We start from the raw sequence: 19,166 nt of genomic DNA, 5'->3' as shown, positions 1-19,166 counted from the left end.
CACTAACATCCTGTCACTTGACTGTTCCGTCCCAAGCATGAGGCAGTGGTCCTGAAGAGCGCTTGGGAAAGGTGAAGTGCTGAACCAGTGGTCTGACTTATGCTCTGCATCGTGATTTGGATTCAGACAGGAGGTGGTTTTGAGAAAGAGACTAAAAGAATCCAGGCGATTTGGAGGCTTCTTGAGGAAACTAGGTCACGGCACGTCTGAGAAACATCTCCAGATACGAGAGAGGGTGTTGGCAAAAAGGATTGGAAACGTGATGAGAGCTGGGCCCTGGGCCCCAGGAGAACACTCCCTTAGGCTGTTCTCTTAAGCTGCCTGCATCTCTTGGCATTCTTCCCACAGCTCTGCTGTCCAGTCTAAAATTTTCCTTTACCCGCCTCCCTCCTTTCCTGGGTCCCTGGAAGAGTCAAGTCCTTTAGTGTCTGAGTTTCAGGACTTGACCACCACCTGCTCTCCCTGAGGAAACTCAGATACTTGGCTGAGCAAACCCTTCAAGCCTGGCCATTCTATGCTAGGACCATCCCCGTTCCAAGACCTGAGCAAAGACCTCCCTCACCACCAGTTATTCAACAGGACTCTATGCTCAATGGTTTGCACACATTGTTTCGCTTTCTCTTCAAACAACCCTGCAGGGGTTCCACAGTGAAGTGGAGGTGCCAGGATTTGAGCTCAGGTCAGCCTTCTCCAGGGACCACAGCAAAAAGAGGAATCTGGGGTAGCACTGGGCCTGCCCCCTCTGCTTCCATGGAAAACCCAGATGCCCTGAAGGCACCACTGTTTTCAGTGTTTCCACATCCACCTGGTGAAGACGCAGACCTGCGGGACACCAGCGCAGGAACCTGACCTCCATCCACACTGCGGGTTCTCTCACGCAGTGTGCTTCCCGGCTCATGTCCACGGAGCACTCAGGTATTTACACAGATTACTCAGCTTCTCACAAGATCCAAGCCTGTGAGGGGAAGTATTTTCTTCCCATTTTACAGAGGAGAAAACCGAGGCTCACAGTGGTGGAGTAATTTGCTCAGGTCTTCCAGCTGGTGGGTGGAAGAGCCAGAGGAATGGAAAAATGTCTCGGGCATGGTACTGCCCCTCTCCAGTCCAGAGAACTTCATTCACTGCCCCAGTGATTAGGGCGAGAGGGCTTTGCCATGTAACAATAGGGATGGAGGCTGTGTTACAAGAATGTCCCCATTACAGCAGTGAAGTTATTAAATATTTAAAAATGTAAATGACCAATCTTGAAGAAATCAATTCTTTATTTTTCTTTAGGGGTTGCTAAACATCTTACCTTCCAAAGAGGTCTAGAAGGGTTTTGGGGTGCTCCTACCTCTAGGGAAGGCACAGGCAAACTCAAAGCAAGATAAAGAAAAAAATAATTGGCAATGCCCTGCATGGGGAAGGTGTGGGATCAGGCACTTCTGTAGCATCAGGCCAGACTGGAGTATGCCCATGAGGCTAATGCAATAGCAGTTACTTGGTCACCTGCAGGAAGGTGACTCTATTCCCTTCACCCGGGAAGATGTTGGTTAGTCACACAGCCCAGCCCAGTGCTGGGCTGCCCCTCACCCCACCCAAAAACACCCCCTCTTTCACTTATATCTTCTGTCCTGTCATCTGAGGGCAGCATTCGCACTGGTGAAATGGAGATGTGGGACACAGCTCAAGTCCATTTTGATGGGTTTTCCAAGTTTCTGATCATGTTTTCTTTCACTTGGCTTGAGGTGGCAGAGTACACAGGAAGGGGTAGGCTCAGTGCTACCCCAGATTCCTCAAAGTGGGGACCTCCTGCATCAGGACCCCTGACAGCCAGCTTTCTGGGCCCATCCCAGAACTCCCAGGAATAATCTGTGTTAACTGTTTATCCTGAGACCAGGAAGTAGCATATGATCCCTGTTGCCCAAGGATCACTGTTTCAGGCTTCAGTGCATCATGCGTAGCCTCATCGAGTCCAGGGCGGGGACGGGGCGGGGGAGGGGTGTGTGTGTGTGTGTGTGTGTGTGTGTGTGTGTGTGTGTGTACGTGGGGGGGCCTGAGGGGAGAGGGTGACTTGAGAATGGGTAGAAGAAATGACAGTGACAGCCTGGCGTCAAGGGAAGAGAAAATTAACCAACCAAATGAACCCACAGAAACTGGTTGGTTCTGGTACTGCCCAATACAAGAACATCCGGATGCTCATAGTGATAATTCTGGGTAATCAAGAGGTTATAAGAGATAATCCTTCAATGGCTTCCTGTTCCTCTCAGCATAACACTGACACACTTCCCTCAGGCCAACATCAGCAGGCCTGCCCGACCCCACTGCCCACCACTTCTCCAGCCTTCCCTGAACCGGCCAGGTCTTACTGCCCTCTGGCCTTTGCCTGTAATGCCCTTCCCGCAATTCCCTGCCAGGCTGGTCCCTTCTTTAGGTCTGAGCCTAAATGCCACCTCCTCAGAGGCCTCTTCTCACTACCCATCTACAGTAGAAAAGCCCTGCTGTGGGACCCAGCCAGTGTTTCCTCCAAGTCGTTGCTTCTGCTTGCATTTGGGCTCCTCCATCGGCCCCAGTGTACGCTCCAGGAGGCAGAGACAGGGCCCATTCCGCTGCTGTCAAAACGAAAGCTCCTGGTGCCTGACACATAGTATGCACTTCAAAAATGGGCAGGAGGCACCTACCAGAGTGTGGTACACCGCAGATTTCAATGTAAGCAAACGTCTTCCCCCTCCCACTGTCCTCTGAATGAGAACGCCAGACAGTGTGCACTGTCCTAAGAATTACCATCCAACAGGGATAAAGAAAGCCCCCAGGATATGTGGTATTTGTAGGAGAAAAGCACCAATTACATGGGCACTTGGCCCACATGCTACCCTTCCCCAGTGCTGCCGTGTGTGTGTGTGTGTGTGTGTGTGTGTGTGTGTGTGTGTGTGTGTGTGGGGGGGTGTGTGGAGGGTGTGTGTGTGTGTGTGTGTGTGTGTGTGTGTGTGTTTTGTGTGTGGGGGGGGATGTCTGGAGGGTGTATCTCTGGTTTGTGTCCTTGTCTCTTGTGGTTAACAGCACGTGATCTGGAACCAGGATGTCCGGTTTGAATCCCACTCAGCCACTTGCTCGTTGCTTTGGTTATCAGTCACCTTAAAACCTAGTGGCTTAAACAACTTGTTGTTTCCTCTGGTCTGAGGGTTGACTGGGCTCAGACGGGTGGTTCTTGACTGGGGCCTGTCATGAGGTGGCAGTTAGATGGCAGTTGAGGCTGGAGCCATCTCAAGGCTCAACTGAGCTGGTCACCACCACGAATTCTTCACTCGAGTCTCAGCTGGGTTGGTTGGAACAGGCGAATGCTGCCTAGCTTGGGCTTCCCTCACAGTATGGTGGCCTCAGGGGGGCTGGATTTTTTAGATGGCAGGTGGCTTCCCCAGAACAAACATGCCAGGAGGTCCAGGTGGCACCTTCAGGGCTTCCTGTGATTTTGACTTGGGAAGTCATAAAGTACCACTTCTGCTGAATCCCACTGATCAAAAAGTGAGCTGGGAAGCCATCTCAGACTCAAGGGGAGGAGATACCACCAGGGCACAAATACTGGGAGGTATGGTTCCTGGTGGTGGGGATGGTGGGAGCAGAAGGCAGCTTTTGAAACTAGCTACCATACTGGCTACCAGACGGTAGGTGAATTATTTTTTTTAAAAAATATTTTATTGATTTTTCACAGAGAGGAAGGGAGAGAGATAGAGAGCTAGAAACATCAATTAGAGAGAAACATTAATCAGCCGCCTCCAGCACACCCCCACTGGGGATGTGCCCAAAACCCAGGTACATGCCCTTGACCGGAATTGAACCTGGGACCTTTCAGTCCGCAGGCCGACGCTCTATCCACTGAGCCAAACCGGTTTCGGCGGTAGGTGAATTATTTAACCTCTTTGTGCCTCAGTCTTCTCTCCTATAAAATGGGATAAATCGTTCCTACCTCATAGAGGAGCAAATGAGTAAATAATATATAGAAAGCACTCAATAATGCACTAAGTATTAGCTATTATTATTATTATTACTCAAAGGAGTAAGGAACAAACCTCTCCTTTGATTAATCCCTGTATCCCAGCATCTGTGAAATGTTTTATGATGATGAGCTGCTCTATATGGAAAGAGAAGTGCCCTCCCCCCAACCCCCTCCCCCCCAATTTTGTTTTTCATTTAAAAGTTTAAAGTTTGGGTAGAGCCCTATCAGGTGTGTTCAGTGGTTAGAGCATCGACTTGTACACTGAAGGATCACAGGTTCAATTCCTGGCCTGGCCAGGGTGCGTGAGGGAGGCAAAAATCGATATTTCTTTCACATTAATGTTTCTCTCTCTGTCCCCCTCCTCCCCTCCCTCCCATTCCCTCTAAAATATCAATAGAAAAAATATCCTTGGGTGAGGATTGATAAAACAAACAAACAAACAAAAGTTTCGGTAGAAGAGGTCATTCCTCATGATCAAGTATGCATTCAAAATATTAACAATATTGAAAAATAGTTGCCAGTGTTTGGCAAACACCATTCTGAGTCACCTTAATGACAGGCTCACATTAGGGGCAGAATAGCAACACTTGTAGTGTGGAATTTCCCGGGCACCGGCGGGAAAGGAGCCATGAATGTGTTTGTCAGCAAACTTCCCCAAAACAAAAAGAAACCAGGATTTCCTGCTGGAGGCCAAGGAAGCGAGTGATGTCCAGGACCTCACAACTCAACTCCAGACTGGCCTTAGCACTGGGCAGAAAACAGGATCTGACAACAAGTCATCATCCCAGCCCAAGCGGATGGGCACTTTTCTGTGGCTGCCAAATTCAAACAAAGCTCAGAGACAAGTCATGGAACTCAAACCCTAGGTAGAAAAATGGCTTCATAATCCATCCAAGCCTGTGGACACAGGTCCTATTCTACAGAAGTCTCCACCATGTCACCTGCTGCCGCATACCCCTCAGTATTCCACACAGCCTTTAGGATAAAACCTAGTGTCCTCACGTGTGCGCTCACGGGCCACACACCCAAGTTCCGGCCTCGCGCACAACTCGCATTCCTTCAAAGGGCCCTGGGCTCACACAGCTTCCTAGGTCGTGCACACATTCTTCCTGCCAACTGGGAGGGAATAACAATAGTAAGGACAGCCAGTTATCCTTCCCTTGACCATGGACCACACAGGTGCTGTGGTGAGTTTCATACTATCATCTCACTTTATCCTAACCCATTCTATAAGGTCCTGACCTCACAGGCTGATGAAATCACTCATTTACCTAGACTTCATTAAAACTGAAACCTTTTGTGCTTCAGATGATACCATAACAAAAGCAAAAGACAACCAGAAAATAAGACAAAATATGTGCAGAGAAGATATACACGTGGCCAATGAAGTCCGTGAAAAGATGCTTAATATTGTCAGTCATCAGAGAAAAGCAAACCAAAACCACAAAAACATTACTACTTCATACTACAAAATGGCTCCAATCAAAACAACAGTGTTGACGAGGACGGGGAGAAACTGAAATCCTCATACACTTTTGGTGGAAATGCAAAACAATGGAGTCACTTTAGAAAACAGTCTGGCAGTTCCTCAACATATTACATGTTGAGTTACCATATGATCCAGCAATTCTGCTCCTAGGTATATACCCAAGAGAATTAAAAACATATGTTTTCCCAAAAACTTGTACATGATTATTGCAGTATTATTCATAATTGTCCCCAAGTGAACGAAAGAAAAACTAAAATGTGGTAGAGCCACACAATGTAACGCTATCTATATATATAGAGCCAGGGTCTGTCATGTCCAAAACAACCGGAGAAACGACTGAACACCAGGCTGTGTGCGCAGCAGACTCTGGTGGGCGGGGACTGGTGAGAGGGCTGAACTGCTGTCCTGGGTCCCAGCCGCCCATGGTGGAAGTCAGTCCTGGGTCCTGGAGCAGTGGTGGGGAGGGGGGAATTTCTCGGAGCATGGCGGGGCGAGAGTAGCCTCACGGAGCAGTGGCGGGGTGGGGGGAATTTCGCAGAGCATGGTGGGGTGGGAAGAGCCTCGCAGAGCAGTAGCGGGGTGGGGGGAGCCTCGCGGACCAGTCCAGGGGCTGTGACCATCACGGAGAGTCCCAGGGCGGGGAGCTTCACGTAGTGTTGCATGGCGGCAGAGGCCATGTGATGGAGGCCAGGCTAGGCCTAGGGACCCCAACCACACACAATTTTGTGCGTGCTGGGCCTCTAGTTCAACCATAAAAAGGAATGAAGTACTGATACATGCTAGTACATGGATGAAGTTTGAAAGCATTGTGCCAAGTGAAAGAAGCCAGACACAAGTGAAAGAAGCCATACATATTGTATGATTCCATTTATATGAAATGTCCAGAATAGGCAAATCCACAGAGGTAGAAAGTAGAATAGTGGTTGCCAGGGTCTGGAGGTAAAGGGGGAGAATAAATAGTGATATCCAATGAGTACAAAGTTTCTTTTTGGGGTGATGAAAATGTTCTAAAATTGGTTGTGGCAATGGCTACATGGCTCTGTAAACGTACAAAAAAATTCACTGGAGAGAGAGAGAGAGAGAGAGAGAGAGAGAGAGAGAGAGAGAAGAGGAATATGCAAATAAAAAAATTCGGGGAAAAAGAATGCTTTCTCTTAGTTTTGCTGACTCTGCCTACCTCCACCCCCCGGCTGGAGGCTGGTAAGGTCCATCTGTTCACTGTACTTCTATTAGAGCTTGTTTGCAGGTCCACCCATACCAACAGCTTGTGAGCACCTGGGCCGGGCCTATGCCTCACTCATTTTGGCATCCAGGACAGTGCTTGGCACTTGGTACATAATCAATATATATGTGTGTTGAATGAATAGCCTCTAGCATGCCCCTAAAATTGCCCGCTGCTTTTTACATAACCACTTTTAAAATAAAGAAATGACAAAAAGATCACCCATGCACACAGTTATTTTAAAACTAGTAGCCCAGTGCACAAAATTTGTGCACATTAAAAGGGAATTAATTAGCAGAAATATTTTAATATTGCTATTTGCCCTTTCTCTATAATAGAAGTGTGAGAGATGAAAGGAAATTAGTAAAATGTATATGAAAATAACATATAAATTTATTAATAAAGTCACAAAAGGATATCGATATAACAACAGAGGCATGATATGGAAATGACAAGAACATGATATGAGAACAACAAAAACATGATATAAAAACAACAGTGATGCAACAATGACTGATAAAGTAATTGAACTTATCCTAATATCTCCCTGCACATTACATTAAGAGTAAAAACACTTTAAGAGTGCTTGACTAATTTCCCTTGTGATGAAGTACTTAGAACTTTAACTGTAACATCACATGCTCTTCAAACTCGAGAGAAAGCAACATAACTGACCACGTGCAAAAACGGGTTCATGTAGGAATATGCCTACTTTGTCTAGTTTGTCCTTGTGATTTACTAATAGTCATCACAAATGCTGGCATTACGGGAAACCGTTGTCGAATCAATTTAAATGGGAGGCCAGTGTCAGATGGGGACAAATTCTTGGAATCAGAACAGCCTTTCCCTCTGCAGATCCTGTTAATACTTCAGCTTTGATAATGTTAGGTCGTAATCTTTTGATAATAAATCTGGTGCCATTACAAAGACCCCATTTACTATTGAGATTTCTCAATAGCATGATAATTGCACCCACTTTCAATTTTAATTTATGACACGGCATTCCCAAAGGAGTAATACTATTAAGAAATTCAATGGCAAAATTTTCCTTTTCAGCATCATCTGTTGAATCAATGGAATCATCACTCAAATATGTGTGAAAATCTCCATCAAGTATATCCAAAATGTATTCATTTAATTTTTGAGCATGCTCATTGTTTTGGACAAAGAAAAATACAACTTTCAAATTTCTCTTAGTAATTTGTCTATGGCGTTTATAGCATGACTAGATGCCATGGTGCATTCATCAATAATGAGAAGTTGGGCCTTTTTAATAGTTTTAGCAACTTCACTGTTTATATCGAGTCTAGAAATTGAAGTTTCATTTAGTGGAATGGGTAAGTTAGATTGAGAATGAAAGGTGCTTCCGTCGAGAAATAAATTTGCACCAATTCCTGTAGACGCTGTGGGTAAAATAGTACTACCATGACCTCTAATATAATGTATTAAAACTTTATAAATATATGCCTCCATCCTCCGAGGGCTGGTTCCTGCCTCAAACCTCGCCCTTACCGGAAACATCTCGGGGAGGGCGCAGAGTAGCTAAGAGGACCCAGGACTCAGTGCGGCCACACTCTGAGGATGGGTTCCTGCCTGAAACCTCACTGCCCTCATGGGAAACAGCTTGGGGAGGGTGCAGCCATTTCCAAGACAACCCCTGCAGGACTGACTTCCTTCTGGTTGGTTGAGCCCAGGGCTTTTATATAAATAGATTCTGTTTCCATCAAATATTTTAAGCTAAATAATCAATTAGAGTGTTATCTCTTTTCTACTTCCTGCAAGACATACAATTTTAAAACTGGAAACAAGTCATCAATAAAATGATCCAGATAATGTAAGAAAAAGGTAGAAACACTTATCCAAAAATAACATTTTCAATCCCTGAACAACAAACTTCACATTTCAAATAACTTGACAAAAATTTCCCCTACTCTCTGAGACAGAACACTTTATGAGACAAGAGACCAATATCTATATATATAAAAGCCTAAGTGACCAGAACAACCGGTCACTATGATGCACACTGACCACCAAGGGGGCAGATGCTCAACGCAGGAGCTGCCCCCTGGTGGTCAGTGTGCTCCCACAGACAACCTCCCCGGGCTGGCCAACCTCCCGCAGTCCCTCCCTCCTGGCTGGCCAACCTCCCGGGGTCTCTCCCCCTTGCCCCTGGGCTGGGACAGCGAACCGGGGGTAGGAGGTGGTGGATGCAGCCCTTTTCCCAGTGGGGGGAGCCAAGGGCCGGCTCCCTCCTTGGGGCCCACTGCCAACCTCCCGTGCCCTGTCCTTCCCCCGGATGGCAGGCCCCAATCGGCCCACTGTGGTGGTGGCGAGGGAAGGAGGAGGGAGGTGGCGGGGAACCATATGGTGGCAGAGTGCCGATGATGGCAGTGTCAGAGTCCATTTCTTCTGTGCCCAGCCCAGTGACCGCTGCCTCCTCTCCTGGCCTGGCCCTGATGGCCTGGTCCTGATCGGCCCTGATCACCAGCCAGGCCTAGGAACCCCACCCGTGCATGAATTTCGTGCGCTGGGCCTCTAGTATACCAATATAAACTTTAACTAAATTCAGTCTTTGAACACTCTTTGGCCTTCAACAACAACACAATAAAATGATGAAGCTAATATTTATTGAACACTTACTATGTGCTAGGCTGGGCATTATTTTCTGTGTCCTATGTATTAACTCAGTTACAACATTATGCACTAGGTACTATTTCTCTCATTTTATAGAAATGTTAACAACTTTTCAAGGCCACAAGGTCGGTAAGTGACTGAAACCAAGAAAGTTCAATTCTATTGTCTATGCACTTCCTGCTCCATGAAGGACAGCCTTCAGGGGCTTCAGTCCCTTGATTTGATCAAGGAAATCAATTTGTAGGATTCTGGGTTTACAGATTGATGAGTGTAGGTTAGAGAAAAGATCTGTGGTGCTGCAGAAAAGCTGAAACTGCCCTGAGCTGGATCTGTAATTGCATGGTGACCAGAATGAGGGAGAAGATAGTGTTGTCTCACAACAACCTCCCCTTTATTTAATTACTAGAAGCTTGGCACACGGATTCGTGCACAGGTGGGGTTCCTCAGCCTGGTCTGTGCCCTCTCGCAATTCGGGACCCCTTGGGGGATGTCAGACTGCCGGGTTTCGGCCCGAGGGATTTAGCAGTGCTGAAGTGGCAGGTGGCCAGGGAGGACTCCCAGCCAGGGCCAGGTGCAGCTCTGCTGCTGCTCATCCCGCCGCCGCTACCACTGCTCAGTAGTGCTGCCATGGAGATGGGAGATCCCACCACCACTGCAGCTGCGCTCACCAGGGGGCAGCTCCTGCATTGAACGTCTTCCCCCTAGTGGTCAGTGAGCATCATAGCAACCGGTCATCCAGTCGTTCTGGGCATCCAGTCGTTCCGGTCGTTCGGTTTTAACAGTCATATATATATATTACTTTTCTTATTTAGAATACTACCCAAGTAAGGCCTGAACTTCCTTGTTTCAGGGTAACCTGGCAGGCATTGCAGGCCCCTCTTAGGAACTCTTTTTTTTTATTATTAAATATATTTTTATTAATTTTAGAGAGGGAGGGGAAAGAGAGAGAGATAGAAACCTCAATGATGAGAGAGAATCAACAATTGGCTGCCTCCTACACCCTCCCCCATTCACTGGGGACTAAGCTTGCAACCCAGACATATGCCGTGACCAGGAATCAAACCGGTGACTTCCTGGTTCCTGGGTCAACACTCAACCACTGGGCCCCTCTCAGGAACTCTTCATGAAATTCAGCACTTACACCTATGGCTGGCTGTGAGGCCTACCTCAAGGACAGGCCCCACCTGCCACCACTGACCCGCCCGGGGAGCTGTTGGTCTCTGAAGTCTCTTTAATCTATTGCTTCCTAGAATGGTCTTTGTTGCTGTTGAGCCTGGCCAACGTCTTGCTCCAAGCCCTCTTGTTCTTTGAGGGGACAAGACATATTTGTATCTTCTTCTCTAGCCCTCGTTTCCAAAGCCTGTGAGGAAGTTGTTCTTTTCTGGATGTCTCTAAATGTTCTCCTGCCTTCCTTGGGCACCCTTCAAAACCTGGACTTTTGTCTTTCAAGTTCAAAAAACATGTCATTTAGGTGTGTTTGCACTTCCCTGATTACGGTCTGTTTGGCCTTCTCTGTTTTTTCTGCACCTTTATTGATTTCAGGTTGGATTTCCATGCCCTGTTTTCTAAGTCTGTCAATTCTTTTGCAATACTATGTTTGGGCACCTCAGCTGTGTTGGCATCCTGTTCATGTTTGCCTGTCAGTATTCAGAGGCCTTTTTTTATTTTTGAGGACCTCATTTAATGTTACCAAAATCAGGAGGACTGAAGGATGTCTGTATGTAAATGATAAAACATTAATCAATGATTTTTGACACTAATTATTGTCTGTTATGTTACTTGCAGTGCAGTGAGATCCTTTCTGTTTCACGCATTACCATTATTTATTGTTTTCACTAGCTGGACATTTTCTGCCCTTTTATTTTTCACTATCTTTTTAGTTCTATTCATTGACTTAAATGGAAAGAACTTATAGTGAGAAGAGCTTAAACACCAGGGGAAGACACTTCTCCCTTTCATTTGATGAGATGCTGGAAATTCAACTTTCAACAGAAAATTCAGATCAAGAGGTTTTTTCTTCTAGAATTCTTAAAAGGGAAAAACTACTATTTTTATGACCAAAGTCCAGTGTGTTGAAGACTATACAGAACCTCATACTCTCAGGAAACCACAGTACCTTCCAAATGCTTTTGTGCTAAATATGTGGACAAGCCCATCAGGCGCCACAGTGGTTTTCACAGCGTTCTCCTTGTCACACAGGGACACTGTGATTGGAGCCAGACGGGAGGTTTGTATGCCATAGTTGGGAACACACTGGGTTCATGCTGGGTCCAGAAATAAATCCTAGATGATGTTTAGGTTCAGTATGAAATAATTAGTATTTTAGGATGCAAACAGTCCAGGAGCCAGAATAGTAAGAGAATAGGAATAAAAATAAGGATGTGTCATCACACAGAAAAAGAGTCAGGGGAAAAAAAAGAGTTAAAAATCTGGATGTTGTCATCAGGGGGCAAAGAATGTTTCTCAGGAGTGAGCCAATCAGATTCCACCCATCCATTTTGAAAAAATAATCTAAAAATACTTAAGAATCAAGATTTTTTTTTAAAATTGGCTACAAGAAAAGAATTAAGAAAAGTCTGTAGAATTTTTAGGAAGCTATTACTTGATTAGAATAAAATTATTACTATTAATATATCAAAACATTTTTGTCCCTACTTGATGGGAATTCTTTTTGTTGGCCAAGAAAGTTACAGTTTAGAAACTATGCTCAATCTTTTGTTCCTAAAGATTTTATGCCACTACAATGAAACGAAGGAACATTTTAAGGGGGTGGGTTTTCACATGGAGAATACTAAAAGTTGCTCCGAAGTCAATCACAGTCGTGGGTTTTACCTATAGAGCTCCCGAACAGGAGTTACTCCCCCCAGTGCTGACTTGCATTCTGATTTTCCTGGTGCAGAGCAGGGAGGTGACGAGGGCAGTGACCTGATGCTCAGGGTCAGTGTAAGATTCTGCTGATGAGAAGGCAGTGCTTAGACACATTCTGATCCGTAAAGGCCACTTCTCACATAAGAGTGATTTCACTTCAAACCTAACACCGTGAAATTTGAACTATTGTGTAGAAATATCAAGTGTTTCTTCTTGTCACCTACAGCTTTGGCCTAGGGAAGAGCAATGTCTGCAAAACACCATGTCCTCCTTGTAGTCCCACTTGCCCCCTCTACTCAGCACAAAAAAAGGGGGGCGGGGAGGACTAGGCTTATGATGTCACGAGAGAGAAGACTGAACAAGGAAGAATGAGCCACAGGTGAGGTGAGGTGAGATGCGTGATTGAACCCCAGGTTGAGAGTCTCCATCTTGTGCTCACTACTAAGGCATCAGGACTCCTTCCTGGAGACACACCCTCACTAGGCCATCTTCTCTGCAGAGCTCTGGGCACCTGGGCAATGCCTGGGAGGTACCTGAATGCTGCTGATGAGGTGATGCCAGCTCCCATCAGGCCCCTCGTTCCCCATCTGACCCCCAGCAAAGCAGCACAATGCACCACCACTCCGCCTGCCGTCTGTGCTGTCCTGTGCTGATGGGGAGACCTCTGGGTGTGGTGCAGTCCATAGGTCCTCCTAGGGGACGTGCAGCAGTCACCACACACTCGCCACCTCCTCCTGCAGCTGCACTGTCTGTCCAGCATGCTCTCTGCCAGGGCTGCACACCCCTGCAGGCCAGAGGGTGGGCTGGGCCCACACCGCAGCTTCGCCGTCAGCACTGCCTGAAGAGCTCATCCTCAGAGCCTGTTCTCTGAAAGTGGCACTTTCTCAACAGTTTTTACTCTACCCATGCCCCCAATGTCAAGCTCCACCTCCTGTCTGCCCAGCAGCTGGGGAGAGAATTCTCATGATCGTTGGGAGGCTCTGCTTTCCAGGGGAAGTGAGGGCAAGAAGGGTTTCCTGGGCCAGGGCTCAGCTTGTGTGTGTGCATGATTGTGTGTAACGTAGATAGAAATCCTAAACAATTAGCACAGTGTAGACACACAGCTCAGTACACCGTGGCCATTCTCATACCACTCTCATGGATACACACCCCAAGGAGAAGCCTTCAATGTGTAAGAGGGGCCTCCATGATGAGACCCCTTGTTGAGGGTTAACACATCAACTGCACGGACAAACAGAAGACACAGCAGCGGCTACCTCTTCTCTTTCACAGACGAAAAACCACAGGGGAGGCACAGCTCCACTGATTAAGTCGATGCAGATGTTTCGAATGTTCTGCACCTCCTACTTCACCCCATGTTGACATACATGACTGACGAAGGTGGTGCTGTGATTTAGGAAGCTGGGAGATGCAAGTAGATACACGAGTGTGTGTGAGAATGTAGCACCATTTGCAATAGTTTAAGCAGAAGCAGCTTTAAAATAGCATATGTTCCTTGGGATTAATGTGTTGGAACTGTCAGCTGAGTGACTCCAACCACCAACGGTGCCCAAACATGGTAAGATACTCTAGCTGGGAAGCGTTGGCCCCACGCGTAGTGCTGACACTATCTGCAGCTCTCGGTCCGTCCTCACCAGCTGCTCTGCCTGTCAGGGCGGCAGGGACCAGCCGACTGGTTGGAAGTGCTATTTCTGTGCATAGGATGTGTGTAAGCACATGTCACAGTAAGCCAGACCAGGATGTGAGTCAGATTATTACAAAGTGGCAAAAAGGACTGATCTTCAAAGCACTCTGAAAGCGTCCTGCCATGCTACAAACAGGAGCTACAGTTTGAAAGACACAATTACTAAGCTAAGGAGAAATCCTGAAGAATACGGGTGATCAGAATTGGCCAAAGGCCTACCTACCAATGAAAAGAAGTGGATAAGGTCGAAACTACAATCTGGGTCTTAAAACTTAGAGGTAAAGAGAGAGATTTATTACCAGCAGCCCCTTGTTTCTCAGTAAAGTTGGTCAGACATGCAGAAGTAGTGTACCGTGGGCAGCTGGGAAAAGCTCTGGAACATGAGTTTGCTTTATTTTCGTTTTAAAACAAAACATTTTATCTGAAGAGCAACTTTCATGGAGCCAGTTAATGGTCCTAAACTGGCTCTTTAAGAAGAGTCTATTGGCACTGAGGACTAAAATACACAAAAGAGAGGAGGAGGGAGGGGCAGAAGGGGCCAATAGGGGAGGAAAGGGGACATATGTAATACTTTCAACAATAAAGATTTTTTAAATAGATACACAAAAGATGCCTATCTATAACACTATTTGTAAGAGTGAAATTATTATCCACCACAATATCCACAAGTTGGTTAAATAAACTATGTTTCCTCTCTTTGATGGAGACTAAGCAGCTATTAAGTAGAACAAAATAATTTGAATACACTGGCATGGAATGATGTCTGCGACAGACTGCTATGGCAAAAAGCATGCTGTAGAAAACACGCATACTAATCACATTCCTGTTCAAAGTGATGTGTTGTATATGCATAGAAAAAAGTCTCCACGGAGCCAGGGAAAATCATTGACCATTGTTATTTGTGACAGAGGGAGATTTTTGTACATCCTACTCATTGTTTGAATCCTTTACAATAAAGATTACTTTTATAACAGAAAATAAAACCAACAAAGATAGTTACGAGAGAAGAATAGTATTAACCTGACTTTTGCTATAAGTGTAACATTTAATGGCCCACGAGTCCCTGACCTGGGTGGTGAAGGCACAGCCAGGCAGCCCGAGCGAGCGCTCGGTGAGCCCATGGCGGCTGCGGTCAGCACCCTGAAATGCTGAGAAAGAAGGGCATGCAGACCAAGGAAGCCCTTTGTTTACTGCATTGGGGCTCTTGCCTGTTAGCTCTTGTGGCTTCTGTAACTACATTCTGTTCAGGAGCACTGAGGGAGTTCACTGTGTGGCCGTGACCCATGACCACGACCCCAGACAGGTCACTGGTCAACTTCAGCATGCCAGCACTCTCAACAGAATTCCACTGACTTGCTGTTCAAGGGGTGGCGAAGTGAAAAGTGATAGCAGCAATTTATCAGCTCGTCTTCTCCTTCCCAGCAAAGCCTTTTCTGGTATGTACTTGCCAGGCCAGGATGAAGGGAACTTGACCTATCTCTGTGGCCACAGGAGTCCATCACGGTGTCCTCCCAGTCAGGAATTTCCTTTCTCTAAGTAAACTGTGTCCTCTGGTCTGCCCCGGATACCTCCTTTCTCCAAGAGGGTGGGAGAGCGAGCAGGCCCATCTGTTTTACCACAATGCAAGGGTTTGGAAACAGTCACTGCCTCAGCCTTGTTTCCTGAAGGCTGAAGACGCCCAGGCATCACTGTTCTTCAGTCATTTTCTATTCTTCCTCAGTCTCCTCTGAATACCAGTCAGCCAGTCTCTCCTTCCCCGCCAGCTGCCCTCAGGTAATTCCTGGGCATCCTCCAGATTCTGGCTCAAATGCACGTCCTCCGGGGAGCCTTTCCCAGCACCCCACGGCCAGGCCAGGTCCCCTTATACCTGATATACAGCCCCATCTCAGAGTGCTTATCCCAGCTCGCATTTTCCATTTACTTTGTACAAACTGAATTAATGTCTGTCTTCCTCAACAGAACATAAGCTCTTCGAAGGCAGAGACTGCACCTGCTTTCAGCACTCCCTGTGCACAGGACAGTGTCTGGCACCAAGTACACACCAGAAAACGCTTACTCAAGGCAAGGATGCCGAGGGGGCAACTGGGTGGAATATGTGCCAATGGGGGAGGGAGAGAGAGCAGCTGGGAAGCCCCCCTGCCCTGCTGCTGTCATTAGCTTGCCTGCTTATGATTGGTTAGCCAGACTCCTTGGTTATTTCTTGGGGCCCCTTCAGCTCGGGACCTTGGGCTGCTCAGGGACGCTGGGGGTCCTGGAGCATGGGGAGAATACACTAGGAATGGAAATCCTCGGCCAACAGCAGAGAGCGCCTTGGCCAGCACTGGGTGGGGCGGGGCGGGCAAGGGCACTGACCTCGGCTGATGCGCTGCTTCTCCCCAGACAGGATGCCCGGGCTGTCGATGATGCTGATGCTCTTCAGGACCTGATTGGGCAGCTGGGAGCACATGAATCTGGAAGAGAGATCAAAGGTGGGATCAGAACGGCACTGCAGAGTGTGCCAACGACGGAGCTCCTTGGCCTTTCTGGGCTACTGACATCATCTGCTGTGAAGTGGGGCTTGCAGGGGACTGATGGGACCTCCATTGGGGCTACCTGCTACCAGACTCCTTACTGTTCACTGTGATTTTTACCAACATTTATTGAACACTTAGATATTTTACATCATCTCATTTGCTCCTCATATTAACCTCAGGAGGAAAAAATTACTCAACCTCAGAGAGGTTAGGTTAAGTAACTTGCTCAGAGTTACTCAGAGCTGGGCCTTTTTTTTTTTTTTTTTGTATTTTTATTTATTTATTTATTTATTTTTTGTCCTCAAACCAAGTTTAATGTCACACTTTACACTTTGTACATTTATTCTAAGTATAGAGTAATACAATGCATACCTATTCTAATCATAATTGTACCTGTTGTAGTTCACAATCTGGGTAAACTGTTAATCTCAGAGCTGGGCCTTAACCCAAAGCCTGCTAGCCTCACCTGCACCTCTTCAGGCTGCTCCTTGGTCAAGTGTCCGGATCTTCTCACCCAGGGGAATCCCAGGCCCCACTGGGCTGGAGCGTGCCGAGCTCCTGCCAGGCCCTGCCCGATCCCTAAAGTGACCTCAGAAGTACTGGGGCCTGTTTTCACTATGTGATGCCTAAGGACTCAGCACCCAGCCTGACACCTGCTATGGCTTCAGGTTCAGGGTGGGGCAGGCACCTGTGGGCAACCCCCCAAATCCTCCAGGTGTTTGAGTCCTAGGAGTACCCTATAAGCACATGGAGGGCAGGGTGGGGAGGGACCTGGCCAAGCTTCTCCAAGCCTCCTTCCTTGTCCGTCAATTCCATTCCTTCTCCATCTGCTCTCCCTCCTATGGTTCTTGTCTGCTGTCCTGACGTAGGCCTCATGGAAGAGTGGAGTGGCAGGAAAACTGTGGCCGGGGTCAGCAGACCTGGGTTCAGGTTCAGCTCAGCCGCTGCCAATAAATTCCTGTGGGACCTTGGACAAGGACTTCCGCCCTCTGGGCCTCAGTTTCCTCATGGGTAATTGGAGACACCTGGACCAGGGCGGGTGAGTCTTTTTAGCTCTAACACTGTCTAACTCTAGAGTACTAGAGGGAAAGGCTGTGTTCCCTCCACCCCAGGTGACAGAGCCCGAGGGGGATCTCTTAAAATAAAATAAGTAAATAAATATATAAAAATTTCAGTGAGGAAGGGAGAGGGAGAAAGAGATTGAGATATCAATGATGACAGAATCATTGATCGGCTGCCTCCTGCATGCACCCCACTGGGGATCGAGCCTACCACCCAGGCATGTGCCCCGACCGGGAATTGAACCGTGACCTCCTGGTTCATAGGTCGACACTCAACCACTGAGCTACTTTAGCCGGGCCCAAGAGGGATCTCTTTTAGCACTGGATATGTTTTCAGGTGGAAACGGTACGGGGACAGGAAGGCTCTCCTTTGTCTATATTGTCAGTGCTAACTTCTGTATCTGTGTGGGCAGAAAGCTTGAAACCCTTGGTGAAAGCTCAATTCTTCCATTCAGTGGAACTGGTGGGATTACTCAGAAAGTAAATATGCGGGGAATGCAGGACAGGGAGGCCTGCCCAGCCTTCGCATGCACTGGTGGACAGCACAGAGGGCAGGCTGGGGCGTGGCCAGGCGGGCAGGGGTGGGCAGCCCTGAGCTTTTGCTGTAACTACTGACCTTTCAAAATAACTTTCTTTGAAGGTACTCAGGACAAGTTTGTCATACATTCTTTCCTAGATTTTCAAATCAGCCTGGGATGATGTAGGAAAGATATTACGAGCATTCTGTAGCTAGAAACTCTGAAGCACAAAGCAGTTATGGCATTTGGAGGTCATGCCACGAATGCATGGCTGGCTGGAGTGCAGCCTAATGTTCTGATGTCAGTTGAGTAGAACTCAACCCATAATGTTAAAAACCCTATAACGTGAAAAATAAAGGGTCAAGTTAATTTAAGAGAAGCCCCTCATTTCTGACTTTTCCTGCCCCTCCTGCCCCCTCCACCTTTACGTAAACCTCACTGCCACCCCTTGGCGAGATCTGTGAGAATGAGTGCACAGGGATCCCTGAGCAGCCTTTGTAGGTTCACAGAATAAGAAACGCCATGTTCAGTGCTCTAGCATTGGGGAGGAACGGAGTTCTGAGCACAGCTGTGTTGGGCCACATTTCTTGTCGGCTGTGATTCAGACTCTTATCACAGTCCAGTCCTTTCTATGAGGTGGCTGGAGGCATCGGGCAATCTGGAAAACGTGCCCATATGTGGAAAAGCATTCCTGAGAGAGGCTGACCTTTTCCCCAAAACCACTTAATATCAGTATTTCCAAAACACAAAATCCCTGGATTCTACTGTAAAGTTAACAGAGGGACTAAAACATTCACAAACTGTCCATTCCCTCATGTGCCAAGTGACAACGTTTCAACAACTCCCTTGGCTCCTGATGCATCTGCAGAGGCAAAATGTATGAGCCGTGAAATAAGATGCAGTCAGATATAGTGAAGTTACCACACAACAAACAAGGGAGAGGGATTGGGCCAGGAGGGGTAACTGCAGAAAAAAGGAGGAGGGACAGAGGGGAGAGGGAGAGAGAGAAAGGAAGAGGAAGGGAAGCAGGGAGTGGGAGAGGGAGAAGAGGGAAGACAAGGACCTTGAGGAGAGGGGGAAGAAGAGGAAAAGATGGAAACATTCCAATTCAAGGAGGAAGGGAGAGGAGGAAGAGGGGGGAGGAAAAGAAAAAGGAGCTCTCCAGAGGCACCCAGAGAGGGGTAGTTGGGATTGTGTCCAAATC

At 47.2% G+C, this 19,166-nt stretch overlaps 1 protein-coding gene across 1 annotated transcript in view; it reads right to left on the bottom strand.

Annotated features, from left to right (window-relative positions):
* EHD4 (EH domain containing 4) overlaps positions 1–19,166 on the bottom strand; it is a gene marked incomplete at its 5' end in the record, with an annotated part of 75,019 nt that overhangs the window by 40,901 nt on the left and 14,952 nt on the right. The window contains one exon of the mRNA XM_006778064.2: positions 16,223–16,320. Coding sequence (XP_006778127.2) covers positions 16,223–16,320 — 98 coding nt within the window. The remainder of the gene's footprint in view (positions 1–16,222; positions 16,321–19,166) is intronic.

Source organism: Myotis davidii, unplaced genomic scaffold (genome assembly GCF_000327345.1).
Source record: "Myotis davidii unplaced genomic scaffold, ASM32734v1 scaffold46, whole genome shotgun sequence".
NCBI lineage: Eukaryota > Metazoa > Chordata > Mammalia > Chiroptera > Vespertilionidae > Myotis > Myotis davidii.
The sequence above is the reverse complement of the archived record's forward strand: the minus strand, read 5'-3'. Positions and strand labels throughout refer to the sequence as shown.